At 39.2% G+C, this 23,193-nt stretch overlaps 1 protein-coding gene across 1 annotated transcript; it reads left to right on the forward strand.

The window, feature by feature from the left end:
- The first annotated feature begins 520 nt into the window (after positions 1 to 520).
- On the forward strand, positions 521 to 23,105 carry LOC114686659 (odorant-binding protein-like). Its single transcript, XM_028861295.1, has 6 exons — positions 521 to 577; positions 1,032 to 1,171; positions 2,069 to 2,139; positions 3,670 to 3,780; positions 4,459 to 4,560; positions 23,050 to 23,105. Exons 1-6 carry the CDS (start codon positions 521 to 523, stop codon positions 23,103 to 23,105), a joined length of 537 nt encoding a protein of 178 aa, XP_028717128.1.
- Positions 23,106 to 23,193: the final 88 nt, after the last annotated feature.

The raw sequence follows: 23,193 nt of genomic DNA on the forward strand, positions 1-23,193 counted from the left end.
TTACTCTGGCGCATATATCCCAGGCCACAGTTTAAATTCAGTTAACTGCACAGTATTATGCTTAGATTCAGGATGTATTTTAAAATGCATGTCATGTTGGTTAAATGAATCATATAAGACAAATGCATATATATATATATATATATATATAATATATATATATATATATATATATATATGCATTGTGACGTTTACCCACCAGTATAGTTCTGGAGGCAAAGCCATTCCTTAATGTTCTCACAGGGATAGCCCTTTCTTTCTGACAGGATGTTCAATTAATCATCCCAACATAACCTGACCTTAAGGCTAGGCTTCTTAGTTTAGGGATATGATATTATACACCATTCAGCAGGGCCAAAGAGGAAATACCAGATGGATGTAGGTTGCTGTGGTGCAGAACCATTGGTTGATTCCATGAAACTCCCTCTAACCAGCTGTATAAAAATCTTTGTCAGTTCAGTTCCTTCACATCCACTGAACTTCTTTGAGCTTCTGCAGAAGACCAAAGACAGGTGCCACCATGGTAAAGTTTCTGCTGCTGGCTTTGGCATTTGGACTGGCTCATGCTCATGTGGAGGTAAATTCATTTGGTCTGTGCCTATGTCTGAGTTTCCTCAATAGCATATTTCTGTGGATGTGATGTGTCATTCAGTTAGTCCTTGCAAGTCTGTATTCATGAAATAAGCTTTCTGACCTTCACTGAGATATGCTTTTCCAATCATATTTCTCTAGGATGAAACAAATGAAATAAGCAAACAATAGGTTGAATCTGCAGAGCATAAGAGGCTAAAACATGAGCAGTTTGACAAAGTCTCAAGTCCAAAATGTTGTATTAATCAAGTCATCATACTACCCTGTGTTATTCTACAGCTATAGATACATAATCTTGAACTAATACATAAAATATTATTGATTGGTAGTTTTAGTTAGTTTACATATTTCCAAGGACTGGGATCAGAGATGAGAATACCAAATCATACTTTAATGACCTGTTTTATTTTTCTCCTTTTTTTGCCTTTTTGTTTTTTCAGGTTGATGGAAAATGGGAAACAGTTGCCATCGCTGCTGACAATGTTGACAAGATAGAACTGGAAAGACCTCTGAGACTCTACCTTCGTGAACTTACTTGTAATGAGGAATGTAGTGAAATGGGAGTCACATTTTATGTCAAGTCAGTAAATTGTCAACCATGTAAACTGAGCAGACTATTTATGTTTCTCAGCCTTTATGTTGTTTAATTTATAGGGGAATTTTTTTCTTCTGGTCATGAAATCACATCTTTAGCAATGTGATTATATCATTCCATGATGGGGTATCTCTGGACACCATACAGAGATTAGATACTGTCTCCAATTCCATAAGTGTTTATTTAGAAATCCTTGTGGCTGAAGGATTGTGGTTGAATTTTATTCTCTAATATTAGATGTAGGAGATTCTAAGGTTCTCATTTGTAGTAAGTAAAAGGTATAGGTGAGCATTTAGGTCTAAGCCATGCACGTTATCTCATCCAATCATTGATGTCATAAAAAAGTCCTCCACAAACAGGACAGAAAATCTAACTTATGAATCCCTTTCTCTGAAGCTTTAGGTTTAAAGACTCTCTCTCTGGCATTTGGATGACTATGTTTAATGAAACAGTACATAACGCCATTAGGACTAAAATGCTTAGAACCATTTCTCTCTTGTAGCCACAATTTTATGTTTCAGGATACAAATAAAAGCACTTAAAAACATGCATATAAAATTGTGTTCCTAATATTGTTGGACTAGAACAAGAGAATTAGCATAATGAAAATCATACTCAGTGAATAGCATAGTTTTGATAAGGAAGACATCAGGGCCTATAGAGCACTTGGCAAAATGGGCACCAATAAAGCCAGTCATCTGTATGATTACAAACAGAATGAACTTATCTAAACAAGAATTAGGAACAGTAAGGTAAGTCCTAATTCTATACACTGTTCATAGATACTGTGATTCTCTGAAGTTCACTATAACATTTGAAGATGTTTAATAGGAATTTAAAAGTTATAAAGAATAAACCATGGATTCTCTGTTTGATTTTTAGTTTGAATGGCCAATGCTCAAAGACCACAGTCACTGGGTATAAGCAAGCAGATGGCTCCTACAGAACCCAATGTAAGTACAGGATCTAGGAGTTTCCTTTATGAACAAAAGCAATTTGAGTGTGCACATTCAAGCTAATACTTCAGCCACACATAGGGACAGACATGAATCTAGAAAAATTTTGGCTTCTCAGAAAGTTATCAATCCTTCCAATGAACTGAGATACACTACAAAGTCAGAGTACATTGTAGGTCATCTGAAATTTACATGGAGAAGAACACTATTACCTAAAAATGCAAATAATTCTAACAAGATATCTTCAAATAGTTTTCCTGAATGAAAATTTATTTCTAGTTGATATTCAGTGTTTTTTCTTTCATACAGTGTCTCAGTTTGCTATCAGACAGACCTGCCACTCACTAATAGGCCTCAATGGCCTCAAGCATCTTCTTAAACTTCATGCCTTAGGCTCTCAAGTACTTATATTGAAGACATGATGTGTCATCTTTGATTCATAAATAATTTAAATTAACAGTGCTTTTTCAATGTTTCCTTTTCTCATATTTTGGAGAGATCACAACATTTATGTTATTGGATGATAAACTTCAATTTTTAAAGCATTTAGAGAAAAATCTATTTAAGAATTTCAGACTGACTCCTTCAATTTTTTAAAAATTGCTAAAGTAATAGCAACACCATACCACTGAATTATACACACTTTGACTTTTGATTTTTATCTTAAGTGAACAGAGGACACATTCATCTGGCAAGTCTAATGTTTTCTTAACTTAACATGGATATTAAAATGCAGTCCTGTAATAGAAAATGACCAGATCCTAACTCCTTCAATTATCTCATGAACCACTTTTACCATTTCATAAGTGTCAGTAAGTAGAAATACCATTTAAACACACACACACACACACACACACACACACACACACACACACACACGAGAGAGAGAGAGAGAGAGAGAGAGAGAGAGAGAGAGAAAGAGAGAGAGAGAGAGAGAGAATTAGTTAGAGAGAGATAGAAGGAAAGAGAGAGAGAAGACATACAGACACTTAAACACATAAACACACAGACAGACTACAAAACATGAATGTCTGGTATACTCAAAATGTTCATCTTTACATCTTTTGCATCAATAACCTTACAAGATAATAACTTGTGCATATTACTAATTAGTATCGTCTATTTTTGCACATGTACTCATTTGCACACCAAGTATTATCATGATGTGACACCAATGTAATACACTTTCAGGAAATTAACAAATGAGCTTTGGGATCTGGTTGAAAGGAAAAGGAATACCCAACAGACTGTTCACACAAGTCTTGACAAAAAAAAATTCAGAGAAAAGGAATATGTCTGTACTTACGATTCACTATCAGGTTTGAAGAGCAGAAATGATTGGTCACCACATTATGATGGGATGGATATCCAAAATAAATGACTACAGAAACACCTTTGCACACATGTGATATTGAATCAGAGATGATTGCTAGAGTCAAGGTCAATACTAATGTTTAGCAAATAGGTGACATTAAATAAAGTAGAAAAATGACTGACACTGGGTTTTTAAATATTTCCATTTTATAGATGAAGGTGACAACAAATATGAACTTGTGCATTTAACACCAAAGCATGCAGTCTTTACCAGTAAGAATGTGGATAGTGCCGGCACAGAAACAAACTTGATTTTTGTTCTTGGTAAGAATGGCAGTGGATTATCTGAAAATGTAACAAAAGTATCACTCTGCAAAAGAGGATTCAGGCAGATTCACCCCCAAATACAGTATCATGGGATTTCTGAATTCCTGTCCACTAAATGACAATCCCATTGTTGTGTGGACCAACTCTTACAATATATGGTAATTCAAGTAGAATGGTCATTGACGACTAGTGACAAGGGGTGAGGCTATTGGAAGATGTTGTCTTCATGTTTCCTCACTAGAAAGAGTAGAGGAAATATTGTTTTCCTAAAGTTCAGACCATTATGAGTATCATTTGATCAAGTGTATATGAAATTAAAACATGAACTCTCGAGTATAGACTCAGGAGAAATGTGAAGGTTCCATTGAGTGGCATTCATGACTCCCTAGTGTTATGTTTTTAAAAGTGGATAGGATTGAGGTGTGCGAATTCTCTAGTGAAGAGTTTTTATTTTGATGCATCATAGAACACTAGAAAGTATGTCTTACCACCATTAGACTTCATTAAATGGAACATGGAGAAATTATTATTGATTGTATTGACCCTCCCAGCATAGATAAATTTGGAGAAGTTGAGATTTTCTGTTGCATACCATGGTGGGACACTAGGGAAGCAATGCAAGTTTTATAGAATTCTACCGAACTTGTCTCTGACATTGTCATTCATGCAATGTAGGAAAAGGTGGGCCTTTAAATAAAGAAGAACATGAAAAACTTGAGAAATTTGCTGAGAATAAGAACATTCCACCAGAAAACATTCAGGATGTTCGGGCTACAGGTAACATCAATGAAATATTTTTGGCTATATCACATATATATGTGTGTGTGTGTGTGTGTGTGTGTATTGATGTATATTAATAAATATATGTATGCATACATATAGAGTATAACTATATATGTATGTATGTATGCATGTATGCATGTATGTATGTATGTATGTATGTATGTATCTATCTACCTATATATCATCTATGTACTCAGTTAATCCCCTCATTCAGATTGTATCTAGTTATATGCTATCTTTCAATTGTTATTGAAGAAATAGTCATTGGCGAGCTGTTCTTATATTCTTATGATAACATTTCTGTCTCTCCTTACACCATTCATATTCTTTTACAGATACTTGTCCCAAGTAAAGACCTTCTGTAGGTGAGTAGAAACAGAAGCCATGGTTATTCATGTTGATATTTGTATGTATTTGTGCTTATTACATAAAAAGTTAGAAGTAAGTATGTGAAAGGTAAACAATGAACTAAAAATTAGACAAAATCAGGACAGAATATTATCTGTCATTTAAAGCTGAAAATCTTAGTGTCAAAAGTGAAGGATAGAATATTTTTATTCATGTGAAGGACTTTTATCTTATTCAGAATTACTAATACATTCATATTGTGTAATATTGGATCAAGAAAAGTGTCTTGTCATTTGAAAATTCTTAGTTAACTTATGATTATGGACTATTATTTGCCACAGATATGATACAAGCATGCTGATCTTTTCTACATATTCTTTGAATCCTCTCAATGTCAACTTTCATGTGAGGCCACAGAATACCATTATTTCCTGTACACAGTGCTCCAATGGAATCCAAAGTATAAATTACTTGTGGTTTCTAGGAAAGGAACTGTTTGTGTATAATCCCTTTTCTATACTCTATATTGTTATATTTAATTTTGTGTTCATGCACTCTCTAGGATGAAATCTTTCCTGCCCTTTCAACTATGTTTTCATATTTGCTTTCATGTTTGCACAGAGGACAACCGGATGACAATTAGGGTCATATCCTCTTGACCACGGAATCAGTTTCACATATAAATCACCATTTCTTTCTGAATGAATTGTCCCCTCTCCTGTGAAGTCAGCATACCACATATTGGATTCCTGACTTATCTCTCCTTTCCATTCTCATGATCTATGAGCTGTTCCTACTTTTCTGAATGATTAAATAAAGCATTTCAAGAAGCAATAAAGACCGTGTGAAAATGATCTCATTCAAAAAGCACATAAGTATCCACTAATCTAATTAAAATAATCATTCTGGTATAACAAATGATATCTGTATTACTAAAAACTATTGTAATACTTGGAAATGTCACAATTACTGGAGCCACGGACAAGAACACTGCAGAAGTGAATTTTATGTTGTGCTTCATATTTACTCTTTCAGTTGTAAATTGTGACTTGTGGTTGAGTGGTCCTAACAAACTAAAAGGTTTCATATAACAAACTCTTTGTGTTTACCTTTGAGTTCCACATTATTTAAAAGAGAGAATGAAATCAGTTTTCAAAAGTACATCTGAGGAGATTATCTTTTGTTAAATGACTTCAGTAAGCAAATGAATCTGGATATGCTTTACTAGGGTGCACATGAGTCATTCACATTTGAAGAATAGAGTAAATTCATGAGAAGTATATTCCATAGATATGAAGGCCTACAAATATGCATGTAAATATTACAATTTTCTGTTTGTATTACAATGCTTCCTTAGAATGTAGTTAGCTATCAAGATAGAAAAGGTAGATGAAATTTTTTAAAAGGGCTTGGAACAAGGAAAAAGAAAAGATTTTAGACCATGTTGCTACATCCAATCTCCTGAAGTGTAAAGATATAACAGATGCAAATTACATTCAATATTTAACAGCAAAAGATATAAATAAGGAACAGTAATATATTTTTTGTTGAAAAAAAACCCAGTTATTTAACCTTTCTCTGTGTGGCAAGTTAAACAATGCCACTCTAGAAAACATACTTGAGTAATATTCTTTGAAAATTGTGTATATTCAATGTACATTTACATAATTTTCATATGGTGCCCATAGTGGTAAAAATCCTTAAAAACCTACTAGAAAAATGAATACATGCCCATATCAAGGAGATCAACCACAATGATTAAAGATTCTTTATTACAGACGTACAGGCTTGGTTGAACATACAGAATTCTATAAATACCAAATGTCATAAAATGTACTCAAGGCAACAAAAACAGGATTAACTCAATGGTGAAAATAAAGCCTTAGACAGCATATCTCATGCTTTATAAATAGAACTCCCAGAGAGAAGAGTAACAGAGGGAACATATTTTAAAATATTAAAAGCTATCTCTGACAAACTTGCCAACACCATCCTATATGTAGAAATACTGCATAGAAACCTACTGAAATCTTGAAGAAGACAGGGTGACCACTACCCCCTTTACAATATTGTGTTGGAGGTATTACACTGAGCAATACAGGAAGAGAAGGAAATTGAAAGCACATATCTATGAAAAGATGAACTTACATTATCCCCAACTTCAGGTGACACACTATTATACCTAAGATATAGGCAAATTGTACCAGAACACAAGTTGTAGAATAAACAATTTAAACAACATGACAAGGAGAGAATAAGTTTACAATAATCAACACCCTTTCTGTATTCCAACAACAAAGCCACCTTAGGAAGACATTATGGACAGAATCCCATTTAAAATAGCATCTTTTTTTAAAAGAAAATATCTTGGGTGCTACATAACCAAGAAGAAGAAGAAGAAGAAGAAGAAGAAGAAGAAGAAGAAGAAGAAGAAGAAGAAGAAGAAGAAGAAGAAAGTAAACTTCCAATCTCAGGAGAAAGGGTTTGAGAAAAATCCTACACAATGAAAAGGTATTTAATAATCACAGAATGGTAGAATTTATATTAGAGAAATGATCATCCAGAAAAAAAAATTTACAGATACAATGCAATGCCAAATTAAAAAAGAAAACAAAAAACATAACATTCTTCACACAAATATGAAAGAATATACATCCTAATTTTCATATGGAACCAGAAATGACTCTAGATTTTATGACAAATCCTGAGGTAAAAGATGAATACAGGAGGTATTATTATTGCTGTCTTTAAGATATCTTATGGAGCTAGAATGTTAAAAAAAAAAAAACCTAGCTAACTACCCAGGCTAATGATGTGATGTACAGTATAAATAACTGCCGCTTTACTAAACCAGCATAGCCCCTAACAGCAGCAACGACAACAAAAATGATACACACAAAGACATCACAATTTTGTGCTTATACCCATGGAAAAGTGTATTCTTCACCTCTCCTAAAGCAAACTTCTGTTTTCAACACACTGAACGATTACAGAAAACCACAACCAATCAGAAGGCAGAGATGTGGAGCCTGGTTCCCATGGAGTATAATAAAAACATCCCCATAACTGAGGTTCAGGGAACATTGTGTAAGAGGGGCCAGAAAGGTAGAAGGAGCCAGAGGGTCAGGGAGTTTGGTATGATATTCTTTATCCTCATAATATCAGAAGCTATACCCACAAGGTGTCATCTATATGACTGTCTCAATAGCAGCAGAATAAGGATGACAACAACAATAGGCATTCCCCAGAGTAGACTGGGGAAACATCATGAGGCCTCAGTCCTAGAGATAAAACTCACAAGCAACTGATGAAAGTCATGATTGGGAGATATAATCTTTCTATTGAGGAGCATATTAATTGGTTATTCAATACCAAATGGTAGGCTTGTAAACACATAAGTAACATTATACATACTGAACAGGTTGTATTTTCCTATGTGGAAAAATCATAGGAATAAACACACACATATATTTATGTGAAAACAATTCCAGAAAAATGAAGTTATGAATTTGGAAGTGAGCACAAAGGGCATATGGGATTGTTTAGATGGGGAGAAAAAGGAAGGGGAAGTTAAGTAAGTCCATGATAATCTTAAAACATTCTCAGAGAGTAAGTTTCAGTCTGATACAGGCACAAAAAAATAGTCTTAAAGAGCAAGATAATCAAGTAGAAGAGCCAAATACAAGGACTCATTACTATGGCCATGTGGACCTTAGCAAAAGGCAAAGCACCTACACTGGAGAAAAGAAAGCGTCTTCAAGGACCCTGCTGAGAAAACTGGGTATCTACTTGCAGTACAATGAAATGGGACTCACGTTATTACTTTTCACAAATATTAGATAGAAATGGATCAAAGACCTCAATCTGAATCCTGAAATACTAGAAACCCTAGAAGACAACATAGGCAGTATTTTACAAGGAACAGGTGTAAGACGGTATTTTCCAGGCAGGATTCCATTTGCTAAGGAATAGAGGCCAAAAACTGACAACTGTGACCTCAGGAAACTAAAAATCGTCCACACTGCCATGGTAGTAATGAATGGTATAAATAGATATCAATAGATTGGGAGAGATTAATGGCCATAGATATATCTATCACATTCTTTCTTCTGTCAGTATTGATCCTGACCATTGTGTCAAGAAAAAGTGTCACAAAATTCTTGAAAAAACAGTAGTTAGTAAACAGCTGTTCTATTTGTTTTGAGAAGGTCAACAAACACAAAAGTGTAACAGGAGTCTTAAAAGTTCTTATTAATAAAATCAAACCTGAACCAGGTATTGGGGTGAACTGGAAGATCAGAGAACCAGAACAAGCCACAGCTATCTCACCTTGCCAGATCCTCAGCTGGTCCTGTTTCCTCAGACTGGAGTCCTCGGAGTCCTCATCCAGAATGGGTCTCAGCTGAACTGCTGCTCAAAAGCCTGAAAGCTTAACCAGCCAAATGCTTCTAGTTTCTGGTCCTCACGCCTTATATACCTTTCTGCTTTCTACCATCACTCCCTGGGATTAAAGGCTCACTTCTTGGGATTAAAGGCATGTGTCACCATGCCTGGCCGTTTCCAATGTGGCCTTGAACTCACAGAGATCCAAAGGGATTTCTACCTCTGGAGTGATAGGATTAAAGGTATGAGTGCCACCATTTTCTAGCCTTTGTATCTAGTGGTTGTTCTGTCTCTGACCCAAGATAAGTTTATTAGGGTACACAATATTTTGGGGAACACAATACCACCACAAAAAAGCATATCATCAATTTGAAATAAGAGTGCGAAAGGAGCCCCTGTGGAACTGGAGCATGCCCTCTGGATAAGTGAGACAGTTGATTAGCTTGAACTGTTTGGGAGGCCCCCAGGCAGTGGAGCCAGGACTTGTCCTTGGTGCATAGGCTGGCTTTTCAGAGCCTGGGGTCTATGCTGGGACACTTTGTTCAGCCTTAGTGTAGGGAGGAGGAGACTGGACGTGCTTCGGCTGAGTATACCAGGCTGGGATGACTCCACAGGGGAGACCTTGCCTTGGAGGACATGGGAATGGGCTGTGGATTGGGAGGGAGGGCTGAGGGTGGGAGGAGGGAGGACGGGGGAATCCGTGGCAGATATGTGAAATTAAGTTAATTATAAAATAAAAAAGAGTGCAAAGGGAAGCCTGCCGACTTTGGAGCTGACCCGTACACAAAGGTGCAGATCAAAGCAGACAGGTCAAGCTACTGTGCAAGAGAAGCCAGGACCTTATTCAATAGTTCTTTGCATTATCCTTTATTCTTGAGGGAGGTCAAGAAACCAACCCCCTCTAAGCAGAAAACCACAGCCTAGGTCACATTACAAACCCAAGCACTAGCATGGGGTTCCAGTGAAGAAAAGTATAGAAACACCCCAATCCAGGCTGAAGACCTTTAACTCAACTCTCCCCATGTATGTACCCCTATTCACCACCCAAGCCCATCAACTGAAATACTCTGACCTCCAAGGGGGTGGTGAAAGCAGCAGGAGCAGACGGGGCAGGATCACCACCACCACAGAGCCTCAGGCCACAGCTTCTGGTGAGAGCAGGGACTGATTTTGGAAGGCTGACAGCGTCATCAAGAACATGAGACGACCAGAGTGACAAGGAAAGAATGTGGATAGATTCGAACCTTTAGAAAGGACAGAATTTAGAAGACGAATTTCCCACACCTGCTACGTGCTTCCTCATCCGGGAAACGATCCTTCTATTCATGTGTTTATTGGAGGTCATGCCATTTCCCTTACTACCTGGTATAAAATAACTGATCACTCCCTCAAAGCTTTTCAAACCACGATTGAGTTTCCCATTCATTTTGGTCCCCAAGCGGTACTACTTGTTAGTGGCCTGTAGACTCACTCCCAATTACCCCCTACCGCAGGCAGAGGAGACCTTGGTCTTAGTGTGCAAGCCCGAGGCCTGCTGTGCAGGAGGCTGGTTTGGTGTGCTGCAGCAGTGACCATAGCAAGTCGCTTGCCCAGTGGTCTTGATTGGCTAGTAGCTAGAAAGTGGGCTTTTAGAGAGAGACCCACGGTTGAATGGGTTTTTTAAAACCGTTGGTTGTAGACAATGAAAAGGTAGTTTGCCCTCTTCATGTCTATTTCCCTTCCAGATAGTTGCACCAGAAGAAAGCTGTTCTGTCCCACTCTCCTACTTTGCTCCTCTGTTAAAATAAAAGCAGGGGTTGACTTATGTCCCGCTCCTGAATACATGTAAAATTTGTACAAAAATATCTTCTATGAAAATGATTTGTAATCTGTAGACATTACTTGGGAGATGTCTTGAGATGTAAAATCCCATCCTTTGGGTTGAGGGTTTTTTGTTTTTCTCCAAATAAATCCAGTCTTTAAAGTTGAAAAAAAAAAAAAAAAAAAAAAAAAAAAAAAGAGTGCAAAGGGAATTCTTCACTTATTTTAACTCACTGGTAACAGGAAACAGACTACATGAAGACTAAAAGTGAATTACCCATCTGTTAAGATTTTTCCAATGGTCAGCCATTTTGCTTAGAAATTTTCTTATACAAATAATGTGAGTTATGCTTTTCTAAATTTGAAGAGAAGCATGAATTTGGAAATGAGTGATGATGCAAACTCTTAGTCACAAACCGTAACCATTTCTTCAGATTATTCCATGTGAACAATTATAAATACATTTTAAGTTTTAGTAATATCCTATTAAGTAGTTTAAATTAATGTAATAAATTATATATTTTGTTTTTAATATTAACTACATTATTTCAAAATATCAAGAATCCAAACATTATAGAAATCAAAATTATATACAATACAGATTGTGTTTTATTTTAGTAGTTTTAGAAAAGTTATTTGTACTAGTCCTATTAAAATCTCTATGGTGTGGTTAACTTCTCTAATCCTAGAACATGGTAAGTGGGGGCAGGGGAATATGATTTCAAGGTCTAACAGTGTACGAGGAACTGAAGTCTTGTGCTCATAAAAAGTAATAGGGAACCTGAGATGTTAACCACACGGGGTTGTTCCTTCAAAGATAGCAATGCATAACCTGTTATCATCCCAGAAGGCTTGGGTGACCTTTGAAGTATCATTGTGACAGAGACCAGACCAAAGCCTCAGTTAGACCCTTATTATGATCTTGTTTTTATCAATCAGATTATAGAACCTATCCTGATGGAAGGTGTCGCGTGTAGTCAATCTATAACACCCATCTTTATGAAAGGTGTCACATGTATTCAATTTGTAGAACCAATCTTTATGGAAGGTGTCACATACACTTTATAGAGTTTTGATGTATCCATGTTTGATCTTTAGTTTACTTTGTGCTTTATTATGTACATGGCATTGAGTTAAGAAACATCAGGCAAGTTTTCACTAAATTGTGTGGTGCTTAAATATAGCTACAATAAACTATGTGGGGCCAGACTAACAAAGTTTGTTTAGTCCTTTTGAACCAAACTGCCTTGTTTCCTCTGGTGGATCATTACCCTGCTGACCACAGTGGTTGCAGAGATGCACACAAAACCCTGCTACACATGGAGAGTCTGTCTCCAAATTTTTATCATTTGAATTTCATGGGAGATACCTCATTCAGTAATGTGTTTTCAGGGTAAACCTGTAGATCTAAGTTCACTGCCCTCTCCCATATGATGTGCCAGATGTGGACCATATGGCAATCTTGTCCTGGGGAAATGGAAACAGGAGGATCCCTGGGCCCTGGTAAACAGTTAAACTCAGGTGTTTGAGAAGCCTCAGTGCAATGAAAGAACATGTCTGGAAAAGTGGCTGGATGGCTCATGAGAACTGACACAGGAGGATAAACTTTGCTCTCCAAATGCATGCCATTTAAGCACAATATTGATGAGGATTTAAAAAATGTGTAGATCACCCAGCCTGCCCCCTACTTCCCTTCTGGTCCAGAGGTGAGTACCCGGGTCCAACCCGGACCCCATCCCTGGACACCAGCCACTCCAGGAAGACCTACCCAATTTGGCACCAGGTTCTGGCCACCAGACAGCTCCCCTTCTAGCCCCACCGGGAGGGATCCCCTTTTCCAAGCCCCCCGGCAGCCCCTGCAATCTCTGCGCCCTGCCCCCACGCCCATCTGCCCGAGACTCCAGCCACTTCCTGAGACTTAGAGACTGGCCCCCAGCTCCCAGCCTGCCCCCGACTTCCCTTCTGGACCAGAGGTGAGTACCCGGGTCCAACCCGGACCCCATCCCTGGGCACCAGCCACTCCGGGAAGACCTGCCCAACTTGGCACCAGGTTCTGGCCACCGGACAGCTCCCCTTTTAGCCCACCGGGAGGGATCCCCTTTTCCAAGCCCCCCGGCAGCCCTGCAATCTCCGCACCCTGCCCCACGCCCATCTGCCCGAGACCCCAGCCACTTCCTGAGACTTAGAGACCGGCCCCCAGCTCCCAGCCTGCCCCCCGATTGCCATTCTGGACCAGAGGTGAGTACCCGGGTCCAACCCGGACCCCATCCCTGGGCACCAGCCACTCCGGGAAGACCTGCCCAACTTGGCACCAGGTTCTGGCCACCGGACAGCTCCCCTTTTAGCCCCACCGGAGGGATCCCCTTTTCCAAGCCCCCGGCAGCCCCTGCAATCTCCGCACCCTGCCCCACGCCCATCTGCCCGAGACCCCAGCCACTTCCTGAGACTTAGAGACCGGCCCCCAGCTCCCAGCCTGCCCCCGATTGCCATTCTGGACCAGAGCCTGCCCCCGACTTCCCTTCTGGACCAGAGAGTTGGACAAGAGAACTCCCTTTTGGACAAGAGAGAGAGTCTTCCTGAATCTGTCAGCTCTTTCTGAAACAAGTACACTGTTAAGACCAAGAAGGAACCACAAGGAGATGGGCAGACATCAAGGCAGAAGTACATACAACAAAATGAAGAGCAATACAGCATCACCAGAACCTAGCCCGCCTCCAACATCTAGAACTGAACACCAAAAATTGGAAGAAGCAGAAGAAAGTAGCCTTATGAGTAACTTCATGAAGAAGGTAGAGGCTTGTGTAGAGGAAAAGACAAGAAAATTGGAAGAACGCTGTAAACAACTAGAGGAAAGGGCAAACAAATTAGAAGAAAACAATAAAGCCCTCCAAGAAAACAATAAAGTCCTGGAAGAAAACAATAAAGCACTGAAAGAAAATCATGAAAAAGCAATGAAACAAACAAAGGAAACAGTCCAAGAACTGAAAAGGGAAATTGAAAAAATAAAGAAGACACAAACAGAGGGAATGCTGGAAATAGAAAACCTGAGTAAAAGATCAGGAACTTCGGATGCAAGTATAACCAACAGAATGCAAGAGGTGGAAGAGAGGATTTCTGGCATTGAAGATACAGTAGAAGAAATAGTTTCATCAGTCGAAGGAAACACTAAAGCCAACAAAGTCATGAACCAAAATGTCCAAGAAATCTGGGACACCATGAAAAGACCAAACCTACGAATTATAGGGATAGAAGAAGGTGAAGAATACCAACTCAAAGGCACAGAAAATATATTCAACAAAATTATAGAAGAAAACTTTCCCAACTTAAAGAAGGAAATGCCTATGAAGATACAAGAAGCCTATAGAACACCAAACAGACTAGACCCCCCAAAAAAGTCCCTCGACACATAATAATTAAACAACTAAATGTACAGAATAAAGAAAGAATATTAAGAGCAGCCAAGGAAAAAGGCCAAGTGACCTATAAAGGTAAACCCATCAGAATAACACCCGATTTCTCAATGGAGACTTTGAAAGCCAGAAGGACCTGGACAGATGTAATGCAGACACTAAGAGACCATGGATGTCAGCCCAGACTAATATACCCAGCAAAACTTTCAATCATCATAGATGGAAGGAACAAGACATTCAAAGACAAAGCCAGATTTAAACAATACCTATCCACAAAGCCAGCCCTACAGAAAGCACTAGAAGGAAAATTCCAACCAAAGGAAGTCAGATACACACTCGAAAACACAGGCAATAGATAAAGCCACAACAGTAAACCCCAAAGAAGGGAAGTACACACACACTACCACCAAAAATGACAGGGATGAACAATCACTGGTCATTAATATCCCTTAATATTAACGGACTTAATTCACCTATAAAAAGACATAGACTTACAGAATGGATACGAAAGCCGAACCCAACTTTTTGCTGCATACAAGAAACACATCTCAAATTCAAAGACAGACACTACCTAAGAATAAAAGGCTGGGAAAAGACTTTCCAATCAAATGGTCTTAAGAAACAAGCAGGGGTAGCCATCCTGATATCCAACAAAATAGACTTCAAACTAAAATCAATCAAAAGAGATAAAGAAGGACATTACATATTCATCACAGGAAAGATCCACCAAGATGAAGTCTCAATTCTGAACATTTATGCCCCAAACACAAGGGCACCCACATATGTAAAAGAAACATTACTAAAGCTTAAACCACATATAAAATCCCACACATTAATAGTGGGAGATCTCAACACCCCACGTTCACCACTGGACAGATCTCCCAAATCAAAACTTAACAGAGAAATAAAGGACTTAACTGATGTCATGACCCAATTGGACCTAATAGATATCTACAGAACATTCCATCCTAACAAGAAAGAATATACATTCTTATCAGCACCCCATGGAACTTTCTCTAAAATCGACCACATACTTGGCCACAAAGCAAATCTCAACAGATATAAAACAATTAGAATAACCTCCTGTGTTCTATCAGACCACCATGGGTTAAAGTTAGATTTAAACAACAACAAAAACTACAGAAAACCTACAATCTCATGGAAACTGAATAATGCTCAACTAAATCACCAATGGGTTAAGGAAGAAATAAAGAAAGAAATTAAAGACTTCCTAGAGATCAATGAAAATGAAGACACCACATACCCAAACTTATGGGACACTATGAAAGCAGTGCTAAGAGGGAAATTCATAGCACTAAATGCCCACATAAAGAAGTTGGAGAAATCTCACACTAGTGACTTAACAGCACACCTGAAAGCTCTAGAACAAGAAGAAGCAAAGTCTCCCAGGAAAAATAGATGCCAGGAAATTATCAAAGTGAGAGGTGAAATTAATAAATTAGAAACTAAGAGAATAATGCAAAAAATTAATGAAACAAAGAGTTGGTTCTTTGAGAAAATCAACAAGATAGACAAGCCCTTATCCAAACTAACCAAAAGACAGAGAGAGAGAATCGAAATCAACAAAATCAGAAATGAAAAGGGGGACATAACAACAGACATTGAGGAAATCCAGAGAATTATAAGGTCATATTTCAAAAACCTCTACTCCACAAAACTGGAAAACCTAAAAGAAATGGACATTTTTCTGGACAAGTACCACATACCTAAGTTAAATCAAGACCAGATAAACTATTTAAATAGCCCAATAACCCCTAAGGAAATAGAAACAGTCATTAAAATTCTCCCAACCAAAAAAAGCCCAGGACCAGATGGTTTCAGCGCAGAATTCTACCAGATCTTCAAAGAAGAGTTAATACCAATACTCTCTAAATTGTTCCACATAATAGAAACAGAAGGAACATTACCAAACTCCTTTTATGAGGCTACAATTACCCTGATTCCTAAACCAAACAAGGATACAACAAAGAAAGAGAACTACAGACCGATCTCCCTCATGAACATTGATGCAAAAATACTCAATAAAATATTGGCAAACAGACTCCAAGAACACATCAGAACAATTATCCACCATGATCAAGTAGGCTTCATCCCAGGGATGCAAGGGTGGTTCAACATACGAAAGTCCATCAACGTAATACACCATATAAACAAACTCAAAGAAAAAAACCACATGATCATCTCACTAGATGCAGAAAAGGCATTTGACAAAATCCAACACCCCTTCATGATAAAAGTCTTGGAGCGATCAGGAATACAGGGAACATACCTAAACATAATAAAGGCAATATATAGCAAACCAAGAGCCAACATCAAATTAAATGGAGAGAAACTCAAAGCAATTCCACTAAAATCAGGAACGAGAAAAGGCTGTCCACTCTCCCCATACTTATTCAATATAGTACTTGAAGTTCTAGCCAGAGCAATAAGACAACATAAGAAGATTAAGGGGATTCAAATTGGAAAGGAAGAAGTCAAGCTTTCCCTATTTGCAGATGACATGATAGTATACTTGAGTGACCCCAAAGATTCCACCCAGGAATTGATAAAGCTTATAAACACCTTCAGCAACATAGCAGGATACAAGATCAACTCAAAAAAATCAGTAGCCTTCCTATATACAATGGACAAAGAAGATGAGAAGACAATTAGAGATACATCACCCTTTACAATAGCCAAAAATGACATAAAATACCTTGGGGTAACACTAACCAAGCAAGTGAAGAACCTATATGACAAGAACTTTAAGTCCCTGAAAAAAGAAATTGAAGAAGATGTCAGAAAATGGAAAGATCTCCCATGCTCATGGATAGGCAGGGTTAACATAGTAAAAATGGCAATCTTGCCAAAAGCAATCTACAGATTCAATGCAATCCCCATCAAAATACCAAGACAATTCTTCACAGACCTGGAAAGAATAATACTCAACTTCATATGGAAAAACAAAAAACCCAGAATAGCTAAAAGAAACCTGTACAATAAAACAACTTCTGGAGGCATCACAATCCCTGACTTCAAGCTCTACTATAAAGCTACAGTAATAAAAACAGCTTGGTATTGGCATAAAAATGACATGTGGACCAATGGAATCGAATTGAAGACCCTGACATTAACCCACACACCTATGGACATATAATTTTTGACAAAGAAGCCAAAAGTGTACAATGGAAAAAAGAAAGCATCTTCAACAAATGGTGCTGGCATAACTGGATATCAATGTATAGAAGGCTTCAAATAGATCCATATCTGTCACCGTGCACAAAACTTAAATCCAAGTGGATCAAAGACCTCAACATAAATCCAGCTACTCTAAACCTGCTAGAAGAGAAAATAGGAAGTAGTCTTGAACGCATTGGCATAGGAGATCACTTCCTAAATATAACACCAGTAGCGCAGACACTGAGACAAACAATCAATCAATGGGACCTCTTGAAACTGAGAAGCTTTTGTAGAGCAAAGGATACGGTCAACAAGGCAAAGCGACAGCCTACAGAATGGAAAAAGATCTTCACCACCCCCACAGGTGACAGAGGACTGATATCCAGAATATATAAGGAACTCAAGAAATTAGACATCAAAACGACCAACAGTCCAATTGAGAAATGGGCTTTAGAATTAAACAGAGAATTCTCAGCAGAGGAAACCCAAATGGCTGAAAGACATTTAAGGAATTGTTCAACATCCCTAATCATCAGGGAAATGCAAATCAAAACAACTCTGAGATACCACCTTACGCCTGTCAGAGTGGCTAAGATCAAAAACACTGAAGACACTTTATGCTGGAGAGGTTGTGGAACCAGGGGAACTCTCCTCCACTGCTGGTGGGAATGCAAGCTTGTACAACCACTTTGGAAATCAATATGGCGCTTTCTTAGAAAATTGGGAATCAATCTCCCCCAAGATCCAGCTATACCACTTTTGGGCATATACCCAAGAAATGCTCAATCATACCACAAGAGCACTTGCTCAGCTATGTTCATATCAGCATTGTTTGTAATAGCCAGAAACTGGAAACAACCTAGATGCCCTTCAACTGAAGAATGGATAAATAAATTGTGGCACATATACACAATGGAATACTACTCAGCAGAGAAAAACAATGACATCATACGGTTTGCAGACAAATGGATCGATCTAGAAAAAATCATCCTGAGTGAAGTGACCCAGACTCAGAAAGACAAATATGATATGTACTCACTCATAGGAAGATGCTAAATGTGGAACAAGGATGACTGGACTGCTACTCACATCACCAGTGAGGCTACCTGGAAAATGGGACCCCAAAAAAGACACGGAGAAATGGATGAGATCTACATGAACAGCCTGGTCATGATCGGAACAATGAAGGGCGACGGTCGAGGGAAAGAGAGTGGGAGATCCTAGCTGGATCCAGAAAAAAGAGGGAGAACAACGAATAGGAGACCATGGTAAATGAAGACCACATGAGAAGGGGAGGAAGCAGAGAGCTAGGGAGGCCCACGGAGATCCACAAAGATACCCCCACAAAAGACTGCTGGCAATGGTTGAGAGACAGCAGGAACTGACCTACTCCGGTGATGGAATGGCCAGCCACCCTGTTAGTTGTGCCATAAACCCTATCCAAGGAAGGTCTGAGGAATCTGGATGCAGACATCCACAGCTGGGCCCCTGATGGAGCACTGGGAGTCTAATTAGTGAGAAAGAAGAGGGTTTATATGAGTGAGAATTGTTGAAGCCAGGGTTGGATAAAGCACAGGGACAAATAACCAAATGAACGGAAGCACAGGATCTATGAACCAAAGGCTGAGGGGCCCCCAACTGGATCAGGCCCCCTGAACAGGTGAGACAGTCATTTGGCTTGATCTGTTTGGGAGGCAGCTTTGTGTTGGTGCCGGGTCCTGGGCTTGTTGCATGAGTTGGCTGTTTGAATCCTGGGACCTATGCAGCGACGCTTGGCTCGGTCTGGGAGGGGGGACTGGACCTGGCTGGACTGAGTCTACCAGGTCGATCCCTGTCCTCGGGGGAGACCTTGATCTGGAGGAGGTGGGAATGGGGGGTGGGGTTGGGTGTAGCTGGAGGGCTTCTCTCCAGGTTCCCCAAGCCCCGCAGCCCCACAATCCACTTATAAAATAATCACTCAGACGCTTATATCACTTATAAACTGTATGGCCGTGGCAGGCTTCTCGCTAACTGTTCTTTTATCTTAAATTAACCCATTTTTATAAATCTATAGCTTGCCACGTGGCTGGTGGCTTACCGGCGTCTCTACATGCTCTTCTCCTGGCGGTCGCTGCAGTGTCTCCCCCTCAGCCTTCCGCTTCCCAGAATTCTCCTCTCTCCTTGTCCCACCTACCTCCTGCCTGGTCATTGGCCATCAGTGTTTTATTTATATAGAACAATATCCACAGCAGTTGGGGGAGGGGGAGGGGGGCGAGAGTGGGAGAACAGGGGAATCTGTGGCTATTATGTTGAACTAAATGATGTTGTAAAATAAATTTACTAAAAAATAAAAAAAAAATGTGTAGATCTTGGGAAAAAGAAGAGACAGCATCGTCAGTTCACTTTGCTTGTCTAAAACTCAATGTCTGTGGTAAATTTAAATTCCACTTGTTATGTTTTATTTAAAAATAAAGAAAAATGTCCTTATTGGAACATTTTATGTATGCAGTTCAACCTGAAAATAATAACAAATTTCTATGCTATTTAAACCTCCCCAGGAAGTGTAGATTAACAGATTACCACTTAGAACACTGTGAAAATTTCCTATTTGCAATCAGGAAATATAAATCCAATAGATAGTTGTTGGTTACCCACTATTGAAAGTGCCACTATTGCATCATTGAGGGTATCTTGACAATTCTTGCCTAGCACCAATGGATACAACTACAACAAAGCTCCTGCACCAATGGCTCAAGGAACACAGAAAAAGTGGGGAGCAGAAAGTTTCTTAGAGCTAGAAAATAAGGTTGATGGCTGTGAATAAGTCTTTTCTAGAAATAGCTGCATAATAAACATTAGGACAATGATAATATCGATGGACATGATAAAATGGAAAATAAAAAAGTCTTCAGCTTCCCACCCTAGCTGTAAACTAGAGGTAATTAAAGGTGGCTAGAAGAATGAGAGTCAGCCTCTCCAAGGGATGACCCAAGAAAAGTTGTCTATGGTGATATTTTAATTGTACTGAAATGTGATTTTATTTGTTAATAAATAAAGTTGCCTGGGGGTCAGAGCTAATAGCAAGCCATAGCAGAGCTGGGCGTTCATGGCGCATGCCTTTAATCCCAGTACTTGGTAGGCAGAGCTAGGTAGATCTCTGTGTGGTCAAGGATACAGCCAGCATTGGAGATACAAGCCTTTAATCTCAATACCATAGAAGACCTGGAGGGCTGTACATACAGGCAGTGACGTGGCAGTCATGTGGTTGGGTTTACAACCAATGAGAAGGCAGAACAGAAAGTCTATATAAAGACAAACAGACAGGAAGTACGTCTCTCTTTCGGAGAGGTCTCTTGGCTGAAGAGGCTAGCTGCAGCAGGCGGGTAAGGCTCTTAGCTTTGATCTCTTGGCTTTCTTCTTTGCATTGATTCTGTGTTTCTTATTTAATAAGACGGTTGGTTACATCTACTGTTGTCCAATTCAGAAAGATCAGCCTTGAAACCATGTACACATGAAGAACAAAAATGGACTCAGTTTGTATGTATATAACCACACACACATATGCAAACACATGAACATGTAGATGTGTTGTGTATTTGGCAATAATGACCAAAGAAATAGAGGATATAATCCTGAGAGTGGGTGGCTATGAGAGGATTTAGAGGGTATATATCTTAGAGGTGCTGGGAGAAGGAACATATATTTTCTTACTTCGATTAACAACATTAAAGCACATTAAAGTAGCACCTGATATATTAAGGATACAATTCAGTAATTAACATATGAGTTGAAATACTCATCCTAGTGTGACACCGAACTAGACATACTTCATTGTACCTTCAGGAAAATGTGTTACTTTTTCAATGTTTCATTTTTATTATTCTCTTTATACATTCAATTATTTTTCTCTTTGCTCACTTTATTCATTATTATTTTGATAGCATATTTTGAGGATTCCATAAGATATTTTTGTGCATAATTTTAATTCAATATCTCCCTACCACTTCCTCTTTTACATTCCTGCCCCTTGGGAGTAGTATCCACCACTATTTTCTGTGAAAAAGGAATATGTAGACAAGCAGAAATAAAAGTAGATATAGATAAGCATGTTGAAAAATGTACAGGAAAGTATAAATCTAATAGCAAAACATGCAAGGTTAGACAGTAGCATGGCTTCTTTATGTATATAAAGTTATATTTCCCTTGGAATGGGCTTCCTGAGTCTTTCTTCTTCTAGCTAAGGTATATTGTAAGGTCAGCTATCAGATTGAAAGGAGGCACTGAGGATGCAATGTATCCTTGGGCAAGAATACTAGGTGCTACGCTATCCCACATCATCCCTGGTCTGGCTGCTCGGCCCTGCCCTCAACACCAGTGGTCTTCTGCCACTCAAGAACAGGCCACACCAGCCAGAACCAGTGAGTGACATGCTTGCCAGTACAACTGCCCACCTATATGGTTTCTGTTCCCTGGCTCTCTGCCCCATGCCCAGGCTATCCCACCTATTCCCTGGCCCTACTGCTGGGCCTTGCCCCCAACCCCAGCATACTTCAGTCACTCATAAGCAGACAATACAGCCAGAATCAATTGTTGCATAGCCCAACTGTTAAATGAGAGGCTTTACCCAGCAACTATGAAAACAGATGAAGAGACACACAGGCAAATGCTGTGGGATATCTTTCTGTATGATGTGAATATATGTTTCCCTGATTGGTTGATAAATAAATCCATTTGGCCTATGGCAAGGCAGGTTATAGCTAGGCGGGACACTGAAGAGAGAGACAGGAAGAAGAAAGGCCGAAGTAGAAGAGTCACCAGCAGCTGCCTAAGGAAGTAGAAGAGTCACCAACAGCTGCCTAAGGAACAGCAAGATGCCAGCAGACCAGTAATGCCACAGCCATGTGGAAACTTGTAGATAAATAGAAATGGGTCAAGATATAAGAGCTAGCTAGCAAGAAGCCTGCCATAGGCCATGCAATTTGTAATTAATAGTAAGCCCCTGTGTAATTATTTTATAAGCATCTGTGGGACCTTGGGTGGGAGAGATTTGTCCTGACCATGTGTCGGGTATGACACAGGAAAACTTATGACTACAGGCAAACATCAGGCAGAGCTTGGAGAATCTTGCAGAAGATGGGGAAGAAAGATTGTAGGACCCAGTGGTGTCAAGGGCACCACATAAAAACCCACAGAAAATTCAAACCTGGGCTCTAGGGGCTGAAAGTGGTTGAAATGAAAAACCAGGGAGCATGTGTGGGACCAACCTAGGTCCTTTGCATATATATTACAGTTGTATAATTTGGTCTTCCTGTGGGACTCCTAGCAGTGAGAGCAGGGGATGTCTCTAACTGTTGCCTAATTTTGGGACCCATTCCTTCTGCAGGATTACCTCATCCAACCTTGCTGAAGGAGAGGGTGTCTGGTCTCAATGCAGCTTGATATATCTTGGCTGGCTGACATCTAGGGTATGCTGGCCTGCGCCTGAAGAGAAAAAGTGGAGGAGGAGTAGATAGGGCTGGGGAGGGAT

Source organism: Peromyscus leucopus, chromosome X (assembly GCF_004664715.2).
Source record: "Peromyscus leucopus breed LL Stock chromosome X, UCI_PerLeu_2.1, whole genome shotgun sequence".
Taxonomy (NCBI): Eukaryota; Metazoa; Chordata; class Mammalia; order Rodentia; family Cricetidae; genus Peromyscus; species Peromyscus leucopus.

Excerpts from the sequence above, each read along its gene's own strand:
- LOC114686659 (XM_028861295.1), top strand. The coding sequence starts at position 521 with ATGGTAAAGTTTCTGCTGCTGGCTTTGGCATTTGGACTGGCTCATGCT. Across the intron at positions 1,172-2,068 it reads GGAGTCACATTTTATGTCAA|TTTGAATGGCCAATGCTCAA; the intron begins GTCAGTAAATTG and ends TTTGATTTTTAG. Across the intron at positions 3,781-4,458 it reads AAACTTGATTTTTGTTCTTG|GAAAAGGTGGGCCTTTAAAT; the intron begins GTAAGAATGGCA and ends CATGCAATGTAG.